This window comes from Urtica dioica, chromosome 12 (genome assembly GCF_054948205.1).
Source record: "Urtica dioica subsp. dioica isolate 48M chromosome 12, U.dioica_male_clone48M_v1_H2, whole genome shotgun sequence".
In the NCBI taxonomy this organism is placed as follows: domain Eukaryota; kingdom Viridiplantae; phylum Streptophyta; class Magnoliopsida; order Rosales; family Urticaceae; genus Urtica; species Urtica dioica.
In genome coordinates this window covers 20,881,673-20,903,210 of record NC_142767.1, presented here as the reverse complement: position 1 = coordinate 20,903,210, position 21,538 = coordinate 20,881,673, and the positions used below count along the sequence as shown (strand labels likewise).

Sequence of the window (21,538 nt, the reverse complement as noted above, 5' to 3'; positions counted from 1 at the left end):
ACGCTTTTAAGTTCCTTTACGAAGCTTTTGTTGTCGTTTGTTTTCGCGGAAGGACCATATTGATTTGTTTTATTTGAATGCGTGAGTGGTCTTTAAAAGCTGGCCAAAGCCAAACCTCTTTGTGTGAGAGAAGTTTCCAAGCGTTCGACCGTGTCTGCCACGTCAACAAGGTGGACTTGGTCAATTGATTTTCAAATTAGATAGATATAATGTTTCAATCATAAAGATATTAAGATGAACTGGAATTGCAATAATGGTTTCCAGAATCCAGAGGCGGCTTGACTAAATTCAAGCTTTGGGCGAGTGTTTTTTTATCTATTTATTTATAATTATTACAAAAAAGCTTAAAAAATGGCATGAAATCTAGTTTTCGTTGTTATTTTTTCACATGTATATTAAAAAACTAACAATTTATTTTTGTTCGACTAACAATTTATTTTTGTTCGACTGTTTGTAAAGCAAAAAATTTCAAGTATTCCATTTTGTGATTTAACGAATCTTTTAAATTGTGTGTTTTTGTTTTTATTTTTATTTCATATCCCGAAGGATATTTCCTAGTTTATATATTTAATTTTTTCTTATGTTGATAAAAAAGAAACACCGAAAAACACAAAATTATATATAATAAATTTTATAAAACAAATAGAAAGAAAAAAATATAACTACATAAAAGATAAAACCTGTAAATAGTGTACTTAATACATGTATAATCTAAAATAAAAACTATTTTGTATTTCTCTTGATAATTTTGCTCCTCTCAACCTCTTCTTTGAATATGGTTAAATAATGGGCAGTGTAGCGAAATAGCCAAAATGAAACTATAAAATTTGTTTTTAGCCTATGTTTCACAACTTTTAGGGAAATAGCCAACAGACTTATGTGGCAATAATTAAGGTCTGATTTACCCTTATTTATTAACAAATTCGTCACTTTCTCTATCCTACTTTATTCTTACACTTTTTTTTACATAAAAACTTCAAAAAACCATATCTATCTAATATGAACTCGAAATTGAGTGATTCCAAATCCTACGGATGCGTGACGCCGAGATCTTCAAAACTAGATCCATTATGTTTGATTAAAAATCATGTTTAGTACCATAGATGTAGAAAAATCACGTTACTACCTTAAATATGGAAATAACTGTAAATTTTAGAAATTATCAAAAAAATAAATTGAAACATAACTATGATGCATTAAACATAATTTTTCATCAAACACAATGGGTCTATTTTTGAAGATCTCGACGCCACGAATTTGTAGGATCTGAAATCACTCAATTTCGAGTTCGTATGAGAAAGATACGAATTTTTGAAGTTTTGATGCAAACAAAATTATTTAAAAAAAAATAGGAGAGAGAAAGTGACGAATTTGTTAATAAATAAGGGCAAATCAGACCTTAATTATTGCCACATAAGCCATTTGGCTATATCCCTAAAAATTGTCAAACATAGACTAGATCCAAAATCACATATTTAAAGTGGCCTAGTTACTTACAAATCTCTTAAATAATTTGAAACAAGTATAAATAAAAGAACAACTGTCAAATGAGGTATTTCTAGAATATAATGAGATATTGTAGGAAAAAGCATCAAAGTGCAGGTATTAGCGGAAAACGTATTTGAAATGTGGTATCCTCCATAATATTTACAAATAGAAGTTAATTTTTTTTTTGAATGAGGCCATTATTTAGAGAGGGCCTTGGGCAATTGTCCCTCTCGCCCCAACCTTGGGCCGGGCCTGATGGTTTCTTGTACGGGCACTAATATATGTGTTATTAATAGGATAAACATTGTAAAATAGTTAAGGTAATTAAAACAAATAAAATCCCATATATTTGAGGGGAAAAAACATTATATCCATATAGATAACGTATATATAATTAGTAACATCATACAGAATACCGATTTGAAACTAATTAATTAGTTAAATAGCTAAATTTACAAATTTTTCACAGAATAATTAATTTTATTATAAGCAATTTATCAATTTCAAAAAAATCTATCCTAAGTTAAAAAATAATTTTGAAACCTAATTCTTGCATATTTTGGATGTTTCACTAATTTTAGATAAATTTTAGCTAATTTGTAAATCCATTACTTGGCTATTTTGCTAAATCACCTTATATAATAGGTACCTAATCTTATTTTCGTAATAGGACATGTGGCTCTTTGTGTAGTGGAGGAAAGTTAATGCCTCACAGTGACTTTTAATTTTTGTGACAATTTTTTTTATAAAAAATATAGATTATAAACAAATCAAAATATATTTTTTTTAATTTAAAAAATTTGGCCCTGAACATGACTTAATTAGTATCCGGGCGGTGCCGGAATTGAGCTTTTTTGAGAGCTGCTTGAGGTCCTGTATCGCATACCCTTCTACGAGTCTAGTTAGCTATTTAGCTCACAAGCGGCCGATTTAATTGACATCTCTTAGATAACCCTCTTTTTTTTTTTTTTTTTTTTTTTTTTTTTTTTTTTTTCCGAATACGATAACCCTTTCTTAATTACTTTTTCATAGCTTTTATTTCATCTATATTTCATGCATATTGACAAATAGGGTCATACAAAAAATTATGCTCACTTTTAGCTTGTGTGTATCTTTTACATTTAGTTTTCTATTCTTTTGTCGTATTGTATATGATCAATTTTAAAGTTAGTGATGAAAGCAATAATAGCAGGTCATCTCCAACCACACTCTAAAACACCAAATATGCCGTTTTTTTTTTCCTCCAATCGCATTGTAAAACCAACACCAAATTTGCAGTGTTGTACAGTGCCACACCAAATTTGGCGTGACACTATTCACACGGCAATTTTTTTTTTAGTTATACATATATATATATAACCTTACAAATATTTATAAAACACCAAAATTCATAAATTAACTACAAAAATACATTAAAACAAAATAACGATACATAAAAATTTAAACATAGATTACAAAGTTTAAATTAAACACACAAAATAAAATAAAAACTAAAAACTAAAAACAATAACATAATTTTATTTATTTTAGTTTTTGTTAAATATTGGTAAGTAATAAATAATTTTAATCACTTAATTAAAAAATATAAATATTATTATTATTTATTGAAATATTTATTAATAAAGAGATTGTATAATTTTAATAATATAATAATGATGAATAGTATTTTTAGTGTGAAATTTGGTGTTGTGGTTGGAGTTGGAAAAAAAATTGATGCTAAATTAACACAAAAATTGTGTTGAATTAACACTAAATATAGTGTTATGGTTGGAGTTGCTCTCAAAGATAGCTTCAAATACGTCTGTAACGGGCATGACTTGTACACTAAGAGAAAAACATTATTCAAAAAAAGAGTTTAAATTGTTTTCCAAGAAAGAAAGAAAAAAAAAAAAAGATATTTACTTTTGTTTTAAGAAAATCAGAGTTACCCGATTACTAGCTAGTGTTTTTTTTTTTCATTAACTCACCTATTTTGTAAATATTATTGTACAAATAGACTTATTGATGACAAACAAACAGAACTAGAAGTAGTAATATTCCATATAAGAAAACCAACACAAAGTTTGTGAGTTAACGGATTACCAGTATCTGTTTTTCTCTTCCTTCTATCATATATAATAATATACTTACTGTAATAAAAATTGGTTGTTGGCGTGTTCCATTGTGCTAATTTAAGAAACTTTCACCGTGTATTCTTACACCACGCACTAAGTCACTATCAAATGAACCAAACAAATAAGGTTCGAAGTCAACTCAACATTACATACAAACAAACAAAATTCGATCCCTAAAGAAAGTTAAATTCAAGATCAAACACTAGAAAAAATATGAGCGACAGCAAACGGACGCGAGTGGCGAAATGAAGAACGGCGATATTTGAACAAGATAACGATGAATGACAACTAAAGGAAGCGTATAGAGGCCGAGAACTCAAAGACAAAGACGAGAGAGTGATAAAAGTGAGAAAGAAAATACGACTGTGTAAAGTGGAGCGCAGTAAAATGTTTCCGCGGAACAACCACATGTCATGCCGTGGTTGGACTGAAACTTTTTACATCACTCAACATTTTACGTGGCGCTTGTTGTCGCCGTTTTTCGGACAACGATTCAGGAGCCACAGGCGGTTAGACCCAAGGCCGGACCAAGTGGTCTCGCATGGGCTCGAGCGTGTCGGACCTGGTTGCCCAGATCTTCCCTTGGCTGTCGGTGGTGTCTGAGCTCGCCGGGGTACCTAGAAAGGATGAGAGAACCGTGAGCTAAAAAGGGGAAACAGAGGGGGTGCCTCTGTTTACCTCTCCGACGCTCAACATTAGTGGGATTGTGGTGGAGAATAGAGGGTTTAAGTGTTTAGGGGCCGAGACTTGAGAGAAACGAGCGAAAGGTGAGTTCGGCAGCGTTTCAGTCCTCAAACTTGGATTACCTTTTGAAGAGGGAGGGCCTCTTGTATTTATAGGCGACCAAGGGGCCATTGGTGGGCCCCTCGGCCGAGGATAGCATGGGTTCGGCCCTTGGCCGAGGATAGCATAGGCCCGGCCGAGGATAGCATAGGGTTCGGCCCTTGGCCGAGGATAGCATAGGCCCGGCCGAGGATAGCAAAGGGTGGCGTCACTGGTGGGCCCCTCGGCTGGGGATAGCATGGGCTCGGCAGGGGATAACATAGACTAGCGCTATTGATGTGCCCCCTGGCCGAGGATAACATAGGCTGGCGTCATTGGCGTGCCCCTGGGCTGAGGACAAGATGGGCTGGCGTCTTTGGTGGGCCCCTTGGCCGAGGATAACACAGGCTCGGCCGAGGATGGCATAGGACCGAGGATAGGCCTGTGAGGCCGAGGTCGAACTCGTGGGGCCGAGGTCGAGCTCGCGAGGCCGAGGTCGCTCGTGAGGCCGAGGTCGAACGGTCGAGCTGAGGCAGAGGTCGAACGGTCGAGCTGAGGCCGAGGTCGAACGGTCGAGCTGAGGCCGAGGTCGAGCTCGCCAGGCCGGGGTCGAGCTGAGGCCGAGGTCGAGCTCGTCAGGCCGAGGTCGAGCTGAGGCCGAGGTCGAGCTCGCCAGGCCGAGGTCGAGCTGAGGCCGAGGTCGAGCTCGTCAGGCCGAGGTCGAGCTGAGGCCGGGGCGCGAGCTCGTCAGGCCGAGGTCGAGCTCGCCAGGCCGAGGTCGAGCTGAGGCCGAGGTCGAGCTCGCCAGGCCGAGGCCGAGCTGAGGCCGGGATCGAGCTCGCCAGGCCGAGGTCGAGCTCGGTCTTGGGCTGAGGCCATTGGGCCGGCCTTTGACCGAGCCGGCCCAAGGGCCGATTAACGGTTGGAGCAAGTCCGATATCTTTTTTCCCTTTGAATAGCTTCGATCGGGATCGGGCCGATAACAGCGCTCGTTAAGTGTTCCATTCTTTATAATTGGTACACTAATTAAAAATTAAGCAATAACACCGGTTTTTTTTTTTTTTTTTTTTTTTTTTTTTTTTTTTTTTTTAAGTCAGTACCATCAAAAGTCCTTTGTGTTTTGTGTAGTAATAAACAAACAAACAAAAAGTCAAGCAAATGTTCTACCATATTAACCGAGTGTAAAATTGTCCATTTTGTGGACAAATCCATATTGTGTTTTGTGTAGTTATCAAATCAACATCAGGAAAAAAGTATATATAAAAATAACGAACAGTTAGAGAAATAAAATATATATGTACAAATAACTATTACTAAAAAACTATTCATAAAAAAAATACTATTCATAAAAAAAGAGGTGCTCATGACCTCTTGTGTGGTCTTCTTATGCGTCCGAGTATGAGTTCAATTATTCGGATCTAAGTTTAAATATTTTATGTAATCATATAGATATATACATGGATGAAGCCAGAAATTCAAGTTAGAGGGCTCATATGCGAAAAAAGTCGAGGATGATTGATTTGTAAACTTTTAGGGTAAAACAATGTTAAAAAAATTCAAAAAGGGGCAAAAATTGAAAAAAAAAATTGAGGGGGGCTACTTTTGAGGATATGACAACTGAGCAGCGACTCGTCCCAAGTTCTCCGGGGTCAGCTTGAAGGGCATTTGAGGAGCAAAGGATTTGTTCTCAAGGATTTGTTAAAAGTATATTAAAAATGCTATTACAAATGTTTAAAACGTTCAGCATTAGTGCATGGTATAATCAGCCCATAAGTACACTTTAACATGGTAAAAACGTCAAAATTAATGATGTTTTTCAACATAGTTTGAACATCAATTTTTCATTCATTTAGCTCCAATTTAGGCATATAAATAATCGATCTTATACATCTCGGAACGAGGAATAAGAATCAGTCATAAAATTTCAGTTTCGATCAGTGGATCCCACTCGAATATTTGTCACAAATTAGCTAATAACTTGATATTTACTCAAATGGTCACTCTAGTTTTGTATGGTGAAATGGAAATTTCTTGGAATGAATATAACGTAGTGGAAATTGCATGTGGATTGTTTCGTGTTTTAAAATAATCGTAAAAACCGTGGGTGCAAAGGTTGTTGACGCCAACATAATTTTTTTTCTAATTGTAAACAATGATCTTGCTAATTACATTGTTTTTAATTTTATTTACCTTTGTTTAGTGTTTACAATTTTATTTAAAATCATTATTACAATTTGAAAGTTATTTAAAAATATACTACTCTTGAAAAGATTAAAGCTATACATTATTTTGAAAATATGATACTTTTAAAACACTATTCATGTAATTTTCCTTATAAAGTATGATGACTTGTTGCGACACGTGTGTTTGATCATGTAGATGGATAGAAAAATTAAGATAAAATTTGGACGGACTAGAAATCCACTACTTCCACCACCCCTAATTTACAAACCTAAAAGTCTGGAAGCCGATGACGAAGACAGCGGAATCGGGCGACCGAGATTCTTCGGAAGCGTCGTTTGAGCGCGAGGACAGAGAGACAACAGGCGCGAGGGAGAGATGGCGGCGCACGGTCGCGCAGTCGGCAGAGGCGCGCGCGCAGTCGGGGTCGGCGCTCGCGCGGGAGAGAGGAAGAGAGGACGAAGGAGAGGGGAAGAGGGGGAAAGGGTGGTGGCGTTGTTCCGGAGAGAAGGGGCGAGAATCAGTGAGAGAGGAAGGAAGATAAAGAGAGCGGTGAGGTGAGGTGAGGTGAGGTGAGGTGAAGGAGATAGGCGGTGAGGAAGAATGGAGAAGAAGAAATTGAGGAAGCAATTGAGAACGTGGTAAGATAAAACTTATATACGTGTAAAATTATAATTGGTTCTGTTATGAATAGTAAATGAACAGTAAACAACGATTGTGATTTATAGTATAAAGTATATATATATATAATCTACCCGTATGACGACAGTTTGACCTTATACATGCTAAATTAAAACAGTAGACGACAAATATATAAAGAGTCTAAAGAGACATTTCTTTATATACGTCATAGAAAGGAATTTTTTTTATTACTTTGTATATATATAATAGAAGTCCTTCTAGTAGTTTTTCAACTACCATTGGGAAAATTATGAAGACTAATTACTGATATGAAACCATTGAAAACTCTTTGTAGAACCTTTCAAAAGAGAAATGTGTGTTCATAAACAACAGTGTCGTAAAAAAATATTGAAATGAAAATTGAGCATTCCTAACTTAAAATCGATATATGAAGTGGCACTTTGAATTTGTGTTCATAATGCCCCCCCCCCCCCCAATTTTTGAAAATTATTTTTTTAATCCCAAATTTTTATACTTTGTTATAATTTTACTCATAAATTTTACTAATAATTATGTTTTTTACCCAAATTTGTAAGCTTTTTTCCAATAATGCCCTTCCTAAAAAATATTTCTCAAATTTACCCCCCGTTGATTGAAATCCTGGCTCCGTCACTGGATAAAATGATAAAATATTGTACATCTAGAAGTCAAAATTTACAACCTCATCCATGATACATCTATAGAAAGAAAATCAAAATTTAGACAATTTGATAAAATTGATGTCAAACAACAAAGGAACGATATTCGCTAGCAAATAAATCTTCATAATTGGAAATCGACAAATAATTTGAACATCAATTGAGAAAATATAAAAGTGACTTTAAAATCACAAACACACAAAATTATCAATATACAAAATATTTTGAACATATACAATGACGATATTCCAAATTTAATACAAAATGATGAAACTTTAGCTTTTGAAACTTTTAAATACAATCTAAGTCAATAAAACAAATGAGGCGTCAAAACGACCATCCGTTGTCAACAAATCGACACATATTTTAAACATAAACAATGAAATATTCTCAATTCAGTATTAAACAACAAAATTGCACTTTTTAAAATTTTAAATAGATTCTAATTGGCTAAAAAACATCGTCAAATCCGCTATAGGACATATATAATTGCAACCTAAATTCTTAATCTAACACATATTGAAAACATACAAACATTCAAATCATCCAAATAAACCAAATTCGATGTCACCTCAACATTATATAAAAAAAAAAAAAAAAATCGAGATAAAAACACTGAAAAAAAAATGAAGAATAAGCTCAATGGGGGTCGGAGAGGAAATCAGAGAAAAGACTTCGAAAAGGCAAGAGAACGATATGTGTACTTAAGAAACAAATAACACTATAAGAACTTGAAGAAAAAAAAAAAATCCATACGAGATTTTGAGGGACGACAAACATATGAGATTTTGAAGGACTTTCCAGGAAGTACAGTGAATTCCCGATCACATCCACGTGCCGTGACATTAAAAGCTCTCGACAATATTTAAAAATAGCTGACGTGGTGCTCTCTAAGGGGTCTATGTCTATATAAGGGTTGGTACATTTACTTAAAATTAACAAAACGGCGCGTTTTGTTAATAAGTACCGTTAAAGTCTTAAAGGTTTGTGTAGATAGTAAACAAACATATATACAAAAAAAAAAAAATGTAAATGTTCTCCCTGATTAATGGAGTATAAAAGTGTCCATTACTTATTTTCTATTCTTTTCTCAAATCAACATCGGGAACAAAATAAAATAAAATAAAAACCGAAGAACAATTAGAGAAAGAAAATATATGAATATATATATATATATATATATATATATATATATATATATATATATGTACAAATAACTACTAATCAAAAACTCACCCATACGAATATGATGAAAGAAACAAAAAATAAAAATAAAAAAACAAAAAAGCTCAGCTGATAATACAAGCGTTGGGATCTTCCTCTCTAACATAGTGATATGGCTGTGGGTATTGAATGCTTCGATTGTGAGACTGCCAAACTTGCATGAGCTTCAAATACTCATCTTCTTTCTTTGGCTCTTCTTTCTTTGGCTCTGCTTTCTTTGGCTCTTCTTTCTTTACCGGTGGTGGTCCCGCCGAGACTATTTCCGCGTGGCAATGCTTTCTCAATTTGCTCACTAATCTCACCGGATCGATTTCTCCGGTCACTGTTAGTTTCATCTCCTTCATGTCCATCGCAACCGACACAACCCCTGATAAAAAAAAAATTACCACGTAGCATCAATACACAAGGTCATATTTTTATTTTTTTCTCAGTGGATTATATATACTATAATTGAAAGTACCTGTATGACTAGAGGCTGCAGTCATGACTTTCTTCTTGACTCTGTCATCATGGAAGTCCAATTTCATCACAACAATCTGTTATCATGAAAAAAGGGAATTTAAAAATCATCAGTACCGTAGTTTATTAAGAACAGAGACAAAAAATATAAAAAAGTGGAAATTAAAACGAACCATCATGACTGTAGTTGGGCTAATAAAAGCTACGTATATTCAGCTGGGAATCAGAAATGCGAGAGAGGAATGAGAATAAGAAATAGAATCGCTGTGCTTTTTTTGGTGTTTGATGTTGTTGTGTTGTGAGAGAAGCTGTGTGAATTTGTGTTGTATTTATATTGTTGGGTTCTGTCAATTCTCAAGTCAATGCGTAAAGATGGTCGTGGTTTTTTTCTTTTTTTCTTTTTTTTTTTCACGTACGTGTCATGCACCACGACGCTTTTAAGTTCCTTTACGAAGCTTTTGTTGTCGTTTGTTTTCGCGGAAGGACCATATTGATTTGTATTATTTGAATGCGTGAGTGGTCTTTAAAAGCTGGCCAAAGCCAAACCTCTTTGTGTGAGAGAAGTTTCCAAGCGTTCGACCGTGTCTGCCACGTCAACAAGGTGGACTTGGTCAATTGATTTGCGAATTAGATAGATATAATGTTTCAATCATAAAGATATTAAGATGAACTGGAATTGCAATAATGGTTTCAGAGGCGGCTTGACTAAATTGAAGCTTTGGGCGAGTGAATTTTTTATTTTTTTTTTATTTTTATAATTATATTACAAAAAAGCTTAAAAAATGGCATGAAATCTAGGGGCCGTTTGGTTAAGAGTTTTCGTTGTTATTTTTTCACATGTATATTAAAAAACTAACAATTTATTTTTGTTCGACTGTTTGTTTGATTTTGCTTGACATTTTTATTGCATAAATTGTAAAGCAAAATTTTTCAAGTATTCCATTTTGTGATTTAACGAATCTTTTAAATTATTTGTTTGTTTGTTTGTTTTTTTTTCATATCCTGAATGATATTTCCTAGTTTATATATTTAATTTTTTCTTATGTTGATAAAAAAGAAACACGAAAAACAAAAAAAATTATATATAATAAATTTTATAAAACAAATAGAAAGAAAAAAATATAACTACATAAAAGATAAAACATGTAAATAGTGTACTTAATATATGTATAATCTAAAAAAAAACTATTTTGTATTTCTCTTGATAATTTTGCTCCTGTCGACCTCTTCTTTGAATATGGTTAAATAATTTGAAACAAGTATAAATAAAAGAACAACTGTCAAATGAGGTATTCCTAGAATAGAATGAGATATTATAGGAAAAAGCATCAAAGCGCAGGTATTAGCGGAAACTTATTTAAAATGTGGTATCCTCCATATTATTTACAAATAGAAGTTAAATTTTTTTTTTTTTTTTTTTGAGAATGAGGCCATTATTTAGAGGGGGCCTTGGGCCATTGTCCCTCTCGCCCCAGCCTTGGGCCGGGCCTGATGGTTTATTGTACGACACTAATAGATGTGTTATTAATAGGATAAACATTGTAAAATAGTTAAGGTAATTAAAACAAATAAAATCCCATATATTTGAGGGAAAAACATTATATCCATATAGATAACATATATATAATTAGTAACATCATACAAAATACCGATTTGAAACTAATTAATTAGTTAAATAGCTAAATTTACAAATTTTTCACAGAATAATTAATTTTATTATAAGCAATTTATCAATTTCAAAAAAATCTATCCTAAGTTAAAAAATAATTTTGAAACCTAATTCTTGCATATTTTGGATGTTTCACTAATTTTAGATAAATTTTAGCTAATTTGTAAATCCATTACTTGGCTATTTTGCTAAATCACCTTATATAATAGGTACCTAATCTTATTTTCGTAATAGGACATGTGGCTCTTTGTGTAGTGGAGGAAAGTAAATGCCTCACAGTGATTTTTAATTTTTGTGAAATTTTTTTTTATAAAAAATATAGATTATAAACAAATCAAAATATTTTTTTAATTTAAAAAATTTGGCCCTGAACATGACTTAATTAGTATCCGGGCGGTGCCGGAATTGAGCTTTTTTGAGAGCTGCTTGAGGTCTTGTATCGCATACCCTTCTACGAGTCTAGTCAGCTACTTAGCTCACAAGCGGCCGATTTAATTGACATCTCTTAGATAACCCTTTTTTTTTTTTTTTGCTCGAATACGATAACCCTTTCGTAATTACTTTTTCATTCCTTTTATTTCATCTATATTTCATGCATATTGACAAATAGGGTCATACAAAAAACTTATGCTCACTTTTAGCTTGTGTGTATCTTTTACATTTAGTTTTCTATTCTTTTGTCGTATTGTATATGATCAATTTTAAAGTTAGTGATGAAAGCAATAATAGTCTAAGATAGCTTCAAATACGTCTGAAACGAGCATGACTTATACACTAAGAGAAAAGCATTATTCAAAAAAAGAGTTTAAATTGTTTTCCAAGAAAGAAAGAAAAAAAAAGATATTTGCTTTTGTTTTAAGAAAATCAGAGTTACCCCGATTACTAGCTAGTTTTTTTTTTTTTTTTTTTCACCTATTTTGTAAATATTATTTTGTACAAATAAACTTATTGATGAGAAACATACAGAACTAGAAGAAGTAATATTCCATTTTAGAAAACCAACACGTATCTGTTTTTCTCTTCCTTCTATCATATATATAGTATACTTATCGTAATAAAATTTGGTTGTTGGCGTGTTCCATTGTGGTAGTTTAAGAAACTTTCACCGTGTATTCTATCATATATATAGTATACTTATCGTAATAAAATATGAGCTGACAGCAAACGGACGCGAGTGGCGAAATGAAGAACGGCGATATTTGAACAAGATAACGATGAATGACAAGTAAAGGAAGCGTATAGAGGCCGAGAACTCAAAGACAAAGACGAGACAGTGATAAAAGTGAGGAAGAAAATACGACTGTGTAAAGTGGAGCGCCGTAAAATGTATCCGCGGAACAACCACATGTCATGCCGTGGTTGGACTGAAACTTTTTACATCACTCAACATTTTACGTGGCGCTCGTTAAGTGATCCATTCTTTATAATTGGTACACTAATTAAAAATTAAGCAATAACACCGGGGTTTTTTTTTTTTTTTAATCAGTACCATCAAAAGCCCTTTGTGTTTTGTGTAGTAATAAACAAACAAACAAAAAGTCAAGTAAATGTTCTACCATATTAACCGAGTGTAAAATTGTCCATATTGTGGACGAATCCATATTGTGTTTGGTGTAGTTATCTCAAATCAACCTCAGGAAAAAGTATATGTAAAAATAACGAACAGTTAGAGAAAGAAAATATATATGTACAAATAACTATTACTAAAAAACTATTCATAACAAAAAATACTATTCATAAAAAAAGAGATGCTCAGGACCTCTTGTGTGATCTTCTTATGCGTCCGAGTATGAGTTCAATTATTCGGATCTAAGTTTAAATATATTATGTAATCATATGGATATATGCATAGATGGAGCCAAAAATTCAAGTTAAGGGGCTCATATGCGAAAAAAAATTGAGGAGGATTGATTTGTAAACTTTTAGGGTAAAACAATGTTTACAAAATTCAAAAAGGGGCAATAAGTGAAAAAAAAAACTGAGGGGGACTACTTTTGAGGGTATGACAGCTGAGCAGCGACTCGATATGTTCCAAGTTCTCCGGGGCCAGCTTGAAGGGTATTTGAGGAGCAAAGGATTTGTTCTCAAGGATTTGTTAAAAGTATATAAAAAATGCTATTACAAATGTTAAAAACGTTCAGCATTAGTGCATGGTATAATCAGCCCATAAGTACACTTTAACATGGTAAAAACGTCAAAATTAATGATGTTTTTCAACGTAGTTTGAACATCAATTTTTCATTCATTTTAGCTCCAATTTAGGCATATAAATAATCGATCTTATACATCGCGGAACGAGGAATAAGAATCAGTCATAAAATTTCAGTTTCGATCAGTGGATCTCACTCGAATATTTGTCACAAATTAGCTAATAACTTGATATTTACTCAAATGGTCACTCTAGTTTTGTATGGTGAAATGGAAATTTCTTGGAATGAATATAACGTAGTGGAAATTGCATGTGGATTGTTTTGTGTTTAAAATAATCGTAAAAACCGGGTTGTTGACGCCAACATAATTTTTTTTCTAATTGTAAACAATGATCTTGCTAGTTACATTGTTTTTAATTTTATTTACCTTTGTTTAGTGTTTACAATTTTATTTACCAATCAACGGAAGACCTTATTATATGTATTACTCGTAGGCACGTTGTCTAAATAAATTAGTTGCTTATTTAGCTCGTGCGCTGACCATCAAGTTGTTAATCAGTCTTGCTGTGTCATGAAATTTCTTATTTGCTTTTCCAGTTCCAAAAATTATATACTAATCGTTATATTACTATACAATATCTAGTTGAAGTTATTCCCTGGATGATAGCATATATACTGAATCATATATAGCATATATATATATATACATATAATCTACCCGTATGACGACAGTTTGACCTTATACATACTAAATTAAAACAGTAGACGACAAATATATAAAGAGTCTAAAGAGACATTTCTTTATATACGTCATAGAAATGATTTTTTTTTTATATATATAATAGAAGTCCTTCTAGTAGGTAGTAACAAATTTCACGTTTGGTAACATTCATTCAGACTATATATCAATTAGGTAGTAACAAATTTTTGTAAAGTATTTAACATAATTCTTAAAAAATATTATTATTATTATTATTATTATTATGTAATTAAAATGAAAAATGTCACATCTGATTAATGAAATATAATAGTAAAAAAATTGAATGAAATATAACACTATTACAATAATTTTATATATAGGAAGTGCAGTGAATTCCCGATCACATCCACGTGTCATGACATTAAAAGCTCTCGACAACATTTAAAAATAGCTGACGTGGTGCTCTCTAAGGGGTCTATGTCTATATAATTGGTACATTTCCTTAAAATTAACAAAACGCCGTTTTGTTAATAAGTACCGTTAAAGTCTTAAAGTTTGTGTAGATAGTAAACAAACACATATACAAAAAAAAAAAAAAAAAAAAAGTAAATGTAAATGTTCTAGCTGATTAATCGAGTATAAAAGTGGCCATTACTTATTTTCTATTCTTTTCTCAAATCAACATCGGGAACAAAATAAAATAAAATAAAAACCGAAGAAAAAATAGAGAAAGAAAATATATGTATATATATATATATATACATATGTACAAATAACTACTAACCAAAAACTCACCCATACGAATATGATGAAAGAAACAAAAAAAAAAAAAAAAAAAAAAAAAAGCTCAGCAGATAATACAAGCGTTGGGATCTTCCTCTCTAGCATAGTAATATGGCTGTGGGTATTGAATGCTTCGATTGTGAGACTGCCAAACTTGCATGAGCTTCAAATACTCATCTTCTTTCTTTGGCTCTGCTTTCTTTGGCTCTTCTTTCTTTGGCTCTTCTTTCTTTGCCGGTGGTGGTCCCGCCGAGACTATTTCCGAGTGGCAATGCTTTCTCAATTTGCTCACTAATCTCACCGGATCGATTTCTCCGGTCACTGTCAGTTTCATCTCCTTCATGTCCATCGCAACCGAGACAACCCCTGATAAAAAAAAATTACCACATAGCATCAATACACAAGGTCACATTTTTATTTTTTTCTCAGTGGATTATATATACTATAATTGAAAGTACCTGTATGACTAGAGGCTGCAGTCATGACTTTCTTCTTGACTCTGTCATCATGGAAGTCCAATTTCATCACAACTATCTGTTATCACGAAAAGGGAATTTAAAAATCATCAGTACCGTAGTTTATCAAGAACAGAGACAAAAAAATATAAAAAAGTGGAAATTAAAACGAACCATCATGACTGTAGTTGGGCTAATAAAAGCTACGTATATTCAGCTGGGAATCAGAAATGCGAGAGAGGAATGAGAATAAGAAAAAGAATCGCTGTGCTTTTTTGGTGTTTGATGTTGTTGTGTTGTGAGAGAAGCTGAGTGAATTTGTATTGTATTTATATTGTTGGGTTCTGTCAATTCTCAAGTCAATGCGTACAGATGGTCGTGGTTTTTTTTTTTTTTTTTTTCACGTACGTGGGACCCACTTCCTTTGAAATTTCATGCACCACGACGCTTTTAAGTTCCATAATGAAGCTTTTGTTGTCGTTTGTTTTCGCGGAAGGACCATATTGATTTGTTTTATTTGAATACGTGAGTGGTCTTTAAAAGCTAGTCAAAGCCAAACCTCTTTGTGTGAGAGAAGTTTCCAAGCATTCGACCGTGTCTGCCACGTCAACAAGGTTGACTTGGTCAATTGATTTGCGAATTAGATAGATATAATGTTTCAATCATAAAGATATTAAGATGAACTGGAATTGCAATAATGGTTTCCAGAGGCGGCTTGACTAAATTGAAGCTTTGGGCGAGTAAAAAAAAGTTTATTATTATTATTTTTTATAATTATATTACAAAAAAAAGGTTAAAAAATGGCATAAAATCTAGTTTTCGTTGTTATTTTTTCACATGTATGTTAAAAAACCTAACAATTTATTTTTGTTCGACTGTTTGTTTGATTTTGCTTGAAATTTTTATTGCATAAATTGTAAAGCAAAGATTTTCAAGTATTCCATTTTGTGATTTAACAAATCTTTTTAAATCGTTTTTTTTTTTTTTTATGTTGAAAAAAAAGAAACACCGAAAAACACAAATTATATACAATAAATTTAATAAAACAAATAGAATTGTATTTCTCTTGATAATTTTTTGAGATTTGTAACTAACTAGGCCACTTTAAATATGTGATTTTGGATCTAGCCTATGTTTGACAATTTTTAGGGATATAGCCAAATGACTCATGTGACAATAATTAAGATTTGATTTGCCCTTATTTATTAATAAATTCGTCACTTTCTCTCTCCTATTTTTTTTCAAATAATTTTTTTTGCATCAAAACTTCAAAAATTCGTATATTTCTCATACGAACTCGAAAATTGAGTGATTTCAAATCCTACAAATTCGTGGCGTCGAGATCTACAAAAATAGACCCAATGTGTTTGATGAAAAATTATGTTTGATGCATCATATTTACATTTCCATTCTTTTTTGATAATTTCAAAAAATTTCCGTTATTTTCATATTTAAGGTAGATTTTTCTACATCTATGGTATTAAACATTATTTTTCATCAAACAAAATGGATCTATTTTTGAAGATCTCGGCGTTACGAATCCGTAGGATTTGGAATCACTCAATTTCGAGTTCATATGAGATAGATATGGTAGTTTTTATGTAAAAAAAAATGTAGGAAAAAAATAAGAGAGATAAAATGACGAATTTATTAATAAATAAGGGTAAATAATACCTTAATTATTGCCACATAATCATGTTGGCTATTTACCTAAATGTTGTGAAACATAAGCTAAAAACAAATTTCATAGTTTCATTTTGACTATTTCGCTACAATGTCCTAATTTTTTTTCCTCTCGACCTCTTCTTTGAATATAGTTAAATAATTTGAAACAAGTATAAATAAAAGAACTGTTAAATGAGGTATTTCTAGAATAGAATGAGATACTGTAGGAACAAGCATCAAAGGGTAGGTCTCAGCGAAAAACGTATTTAAAATGTGGTATCCTGCGTAATATTTACAAATAGAAGTTTAAAAAAAAAATTGAGAATGAGGCCATTATATAAAGGGGGCTTGGGCCATTGCCCCTCTAGCCACAGCTTTGGGCCTAGCCTGATGGTTTCACGTACGGGCACTAATAGATGTGTTATTAATAGTAGGAAGCATAGTAATAGTTAAGGTAATTAAAACAAACAAAATCCAAAATATTTGAGGAAAAAAAATTATATCCATATCGGTAACATATATATAATTAGTAACATCATACAAAATAGCGATTTGAAACTAATTAATTAGTAAAATTGTCAAATTTAAAAAATTTCAACAAAATAATTAATTTTATTATGAGCAATTTATCAATTTCAAATAAATCAATCCTAAGTTAAAAAAGAATTTTGAAACCGAATTCTTGCATATCTTGTGTGTTTCGCTAATTTGTGTAGTGGAGGAAAGTTAATGCTTCTCAGTGCCTTTTGATTTTGGTGTCAATTTTTTTTTATAAAAAATATAAATTATAAACAAATCAAAATATATTTTTAATTTAAAAAATTTGGCCCTGAACATTACTTAATTAGGGTCTGGGCCGTGCCGGAATTGAGTTTTTTTTTTTTTTTAGAGCTGCTTGAGGTCCTGTATCGCATACCCTTCTACGGGTCTAGTTAGCTCACAGGCGGCCAATTTAATTGACATCTCTTAGATAACCCTTTCTTTCTTTCTTTTTTCTCGAATAAGATAACCCTGCCCTTAATTACTTTTTTCGTTCCTTTTATTTCATCTATATTTTATGCATATTGACAAATAGGCGCATACAAAAAATTATGCTCACTTTTAGCTTGTGTGTATCTTTTACATTTAGTTTTCCATTCTTTTGTCGTATTCTATATGATCCATTTTAAAGTTAGTGATGAAAGCAATAATAGTCAAAGAGCTTCAAATACGTCTGAAACGGGCATGACGTATACACTAAGAGAAAAACATTATTCAAAAAAAGAGTTTAAATTGTTTTCCAAGAAAGAAAGAAAAAAAGATATTTGCTCTTGTTTTAAGAAAATCAGAGTTACCCGATTACTAGCTAGTGTTTTTTTTCTTTTCATTAACTCACCTATTTTGTAAATATTATTGTACAAATAGACTTATTGATGACAAACAAACAGAACTAGAAGTAGTAATATTCCATATAAGAAAACCAACACAAAGTTTGTGAGTTAACGGATTACCAGTATCTGTTTTTCTCTTCCTTCTATCATATATATATAATAATATACTTATTGTAATAAAAATTGGTTGTTGGTGTGTTCCATTGTGCTAATTTAAGAAACCTTCACCGTGTATTCTTACACCACGCACTAAGTCATTATCAAATGAACCAAACAAATAAGGTTCGAAGTCAACTCAACATTACATACAAACAAACAAAATTCGATCCCTAAAGAAAGTTAAATTCAAGATCAAACACTAGAAAAAATATGAGCGACAGCAAACGGACGCGAGTGGCGAAATGAAGAACGGCGATATTTGAACAAGATAACGATGAATGACAACTAAAGGAAGCGTATAGAGGTCGAGAACTCAAAGACAAAGACGAGACAGTGATAAAAGTGAGGAAGAAAAATACGACTGTGTAAAGTGGAGCGCCGTAAAATGTTTCCGCGGAACAACCACATGTCATGCCGTGGTTGGACTGAAACTTTTTACATCACTTAATATTTTACGTGGCGCTCGTTAAGTGGTCCATTCTTTATAATTGGTACACTAATTAAAAATTAAGCAATAACACCGTTTTTTTTTTTAATCAGTACCATCAAAACTCCTTTGTGTTTTGTGTAGTAATAAACAAACAAACAAAAAATCAAGTAAATTTACTACCATATTAACCGAGTGTAAAATTGTCCATATTGTGGACAAATCCATATTGTGTTTTGTGTAGTTATCTCAAATCAACATCAGGAAAAAGTATATAAAAATAACGAACAGTTAGAGAGAAAATATATATGTACAAATAACTATTACTAAAAATAAAAAAAACTACTATTCATTAAAAAGGAGGTGTTCAGGACCTCTTGTGTGCTCTTCTTCTGCGTTAGAGTATGAGTTCAATTATTCTGATCTAAGTTTAAATATTTTATGTAATTATATAGATATATGCAGGGATGAAGCCATAAATTCAAGTTAGGGGCTTATACGGGAAAAAAAATGAGGAAGATTGATTTGTAAATTTTTAGGGTAAAACAATGTTAAAAAATTCAAAAAGGGGCAAAAAGTGAAACAAAAAATTGAGGGGGGTTACTTTTGAGGGTATGACAGTTGAGCAAAGACTCGATATGTCCCAAGTTCTCCGGGGTCAGCTTGAAGGGCATTTGAGGAGCAAATGATTTGTTAAAAGTACATTAAAAATGCTATTACAAATGTTAAAAACGTTCAGCATTAGTGCATAGTATAATCAGCCCATAAGTAGACTTTAACATAGTAAAAACGTCAAAATTAATGATGTTTTTCAACTAGTTTGAACATCAATTTTTCATTCATTTTATCTCCAATTTAGACATATAAACAATCAATCTTATACCTCTCGGAACGAAGAATAAGAATCAGTCATAAAATTTCAGTTTCGATCAGTGGATCCCATTCGAATATTTGTCACAAATTAGCTAATAACTTGATATTAAATTCTCTTTAATATCAATAAACACACAATTTTCCAACACTAATAAAAAAAATCAACCATATGAATACTATGAAAGAAGAAGAATAAGCTCAGCAAATAACACAAGCGTTGGGATCTTTCTCTCTAACTTAGTAATATAGCTGTGGGTATTGAATGCTTTGGTTATGAGACTGCCAAACTTGCATGAGCTTCAAATACTCATCTTCTTTCTTTGGCTCTTCTTTCTTTGCCGGTGGTGGTCCCGCCGAGACTATATCCGCGTGGCAATGCTTTCTCAATTTGTTCACTAATCTCACCGGATCGATTTCTCCGGTCACTGTCAGCTTCATCTCCTTCATGTCCATGCAAACCGAAACAATCCCTGAGAAAAAAAAAATACCTTATGATCATTAATACACAAGGTCATAGCATTTTTATTTTCTCAGTTGATTGTATATTCTATAATTAAACGTACCTGAATGACTAGAAGCCACAGTCATGATTTTCTTCTTGACTCTGTCGTTATGGAAGTCCAATTTCATCACAACTATCTGTTATCATGAAAAAAAAAAAAAAACAATTCATCAGTAACGTTGTTCATTAGGAACAAAACAAAGACAAAAATAAAAAAGAAGTGGAAATTAAAAGAATATGATGAATTATCCTAACGAACCATCATGATTGCAGTGGGGCTAATAAAAGCTACGTATATATAGCTTCGAATCAGAAATGCGAGAGAAGAAGAAGCTGAGGGAATCAATGTTGTTGTGTTGCGAGAGAAGCTGAGGGAATTTGTATTGTATTTATATTGGTGAGAGAAGAGATTTGGGTTCAGTCAATTCTCAAGTCAATGTGTATATATGGTGGTGGACCGGTTGATTCTTTTTTGCACCCGCCATGGGACCCACTCCTTTGATGGTGGGTCATTTTTTTTTCTCACTACTTTTGTTGGGCATTTGTTTCCGCGGAAGGACACCCATTTAAAATTTCATGTACAAATTAAACGACGCTTTTAAGGTCCTTTACGAAGCTTTTGCTGGGTCATTTTTTTCTTTTTGATCACAATTTTTATCGGGTCATTCGTTTACGCGGAAGGACACATATTTATTTGTTTTGTTTTATTGAATGCATGAGTGGTTTTAAAAGCTGGCCAAAGCCAAAGCTCTTTGTGTGAGAGAAGTTTCCAAGCGATTCGACCGTGTATGCCACGTCAACAAGGTGGACTTGGTCAATTGATTTGCAGATTAGATAGATATATTGTTTCTCATAATTATAAAAAAAAAAAAGAGATTATGAAATAAGGTGAACTGGAATTGCAATAATGGTTTCTCGTACGGGCACTAATAGATGTGTTACTAATAGGATAAAAATAATCAAATAGTCAAGAAAAATAAAACAAACAAACAAACAAAATCCAAAATATTTGAGAAAAAAAAAACAATATATCCGTATCCGTAACATATGATAAGAATTATTATATAAAATGACCATTTGAAACTAATTAATTAGTAAAATAACTACATTTTCAAATTTTCAGTAAAGTAGTTGAAATTACATCGTCAAATTTTGTTGGCACAAATATTACATTTTTTTTAACGATTATCATAAGCAATTTATCAATTTCAAGCAAATTAATGCTAAGTTAAAACAAA

General features: G+C 32.5%; 3 protein-coding genes across 3 annotated transcripts; all 3 read right to left on the bottom strand.

The window, feature by feature from the left end:
* Positions 1-8,001: 8,001 nt before the first annotated feature.
* Positions 8,002-9,858, bottom strand: LOC149380210 (heavy metal-associated isoprenylated plant protein 12-like). Its single transcript, XM_089602273.1, has 3 exons — positions 9,721-9,858; positions 9,549-9,624; positions 8,002-9,455 (listed from the first exon to the last, which is right to left on the bottom strand). Exons 1-3 carry the CDS (start codon positions 9,724-9,726, stop codon positions 9,154-9,156), a joined length of 384 nt encoding a protein of 127 aa, XP_089458399.1. The 5' UTR covers positions 9,727-9,858; the 3' UTR covers positions 8,002-9,153.
* A 4,836-nt stretch (positions 9,859-14,694) lies between these two features.
* Positions 14,695-15,625, bottom strand: LOC149380209 (heavy metal-associated isoprenylated plant protein 39-like). The gene is made up of 3 exons (XM_089604340.1): positions 15,479-15,625; positions 15,308-15,383; positions 14,695-15,215 (listed from the first exon to the last, which is right to left on the bottom strand). The coding sequence occupies exons 1-3, from the start codon at positions 15,482-15,484 to the stop codon at positions 14,914-14,916; spliced, it is 384 nt and encodes a 127-aa protein (XP_089460466.1). The 5' UTR covers positions 15,485-15,625; the 3' UTR covers positions 14,695-14,913.
* A 4,154-nt stretch (positions 15,626-19,779) lies between these two features.
* LOC149380208 (heavy metal-associated isoprenylated plant protein 39-like) lies at positions 19,780-20,679 on the bottom strand. The gene is made up of 3 exons (XM_089604341.1): positions 20,560-20,679; positions 20,362-20,437; positions 19,780-20,268 (listed from the first exon to the last, which is right to left on the bottom strand). Exons 1-3 carry the CDS (start codon positions 20,563-20,565, stop codon positions 20,036-20,038), a joined length of 315 nt encoding a protein of 104 aa, XP_089460467.1. The 5' UTR covers positions 20,566-20,679; the 3' UTR covers positions 19,780-20,035.
* Between the last annotated feature and the right edge of the window lie 859 nt (positions 20,680-21,538).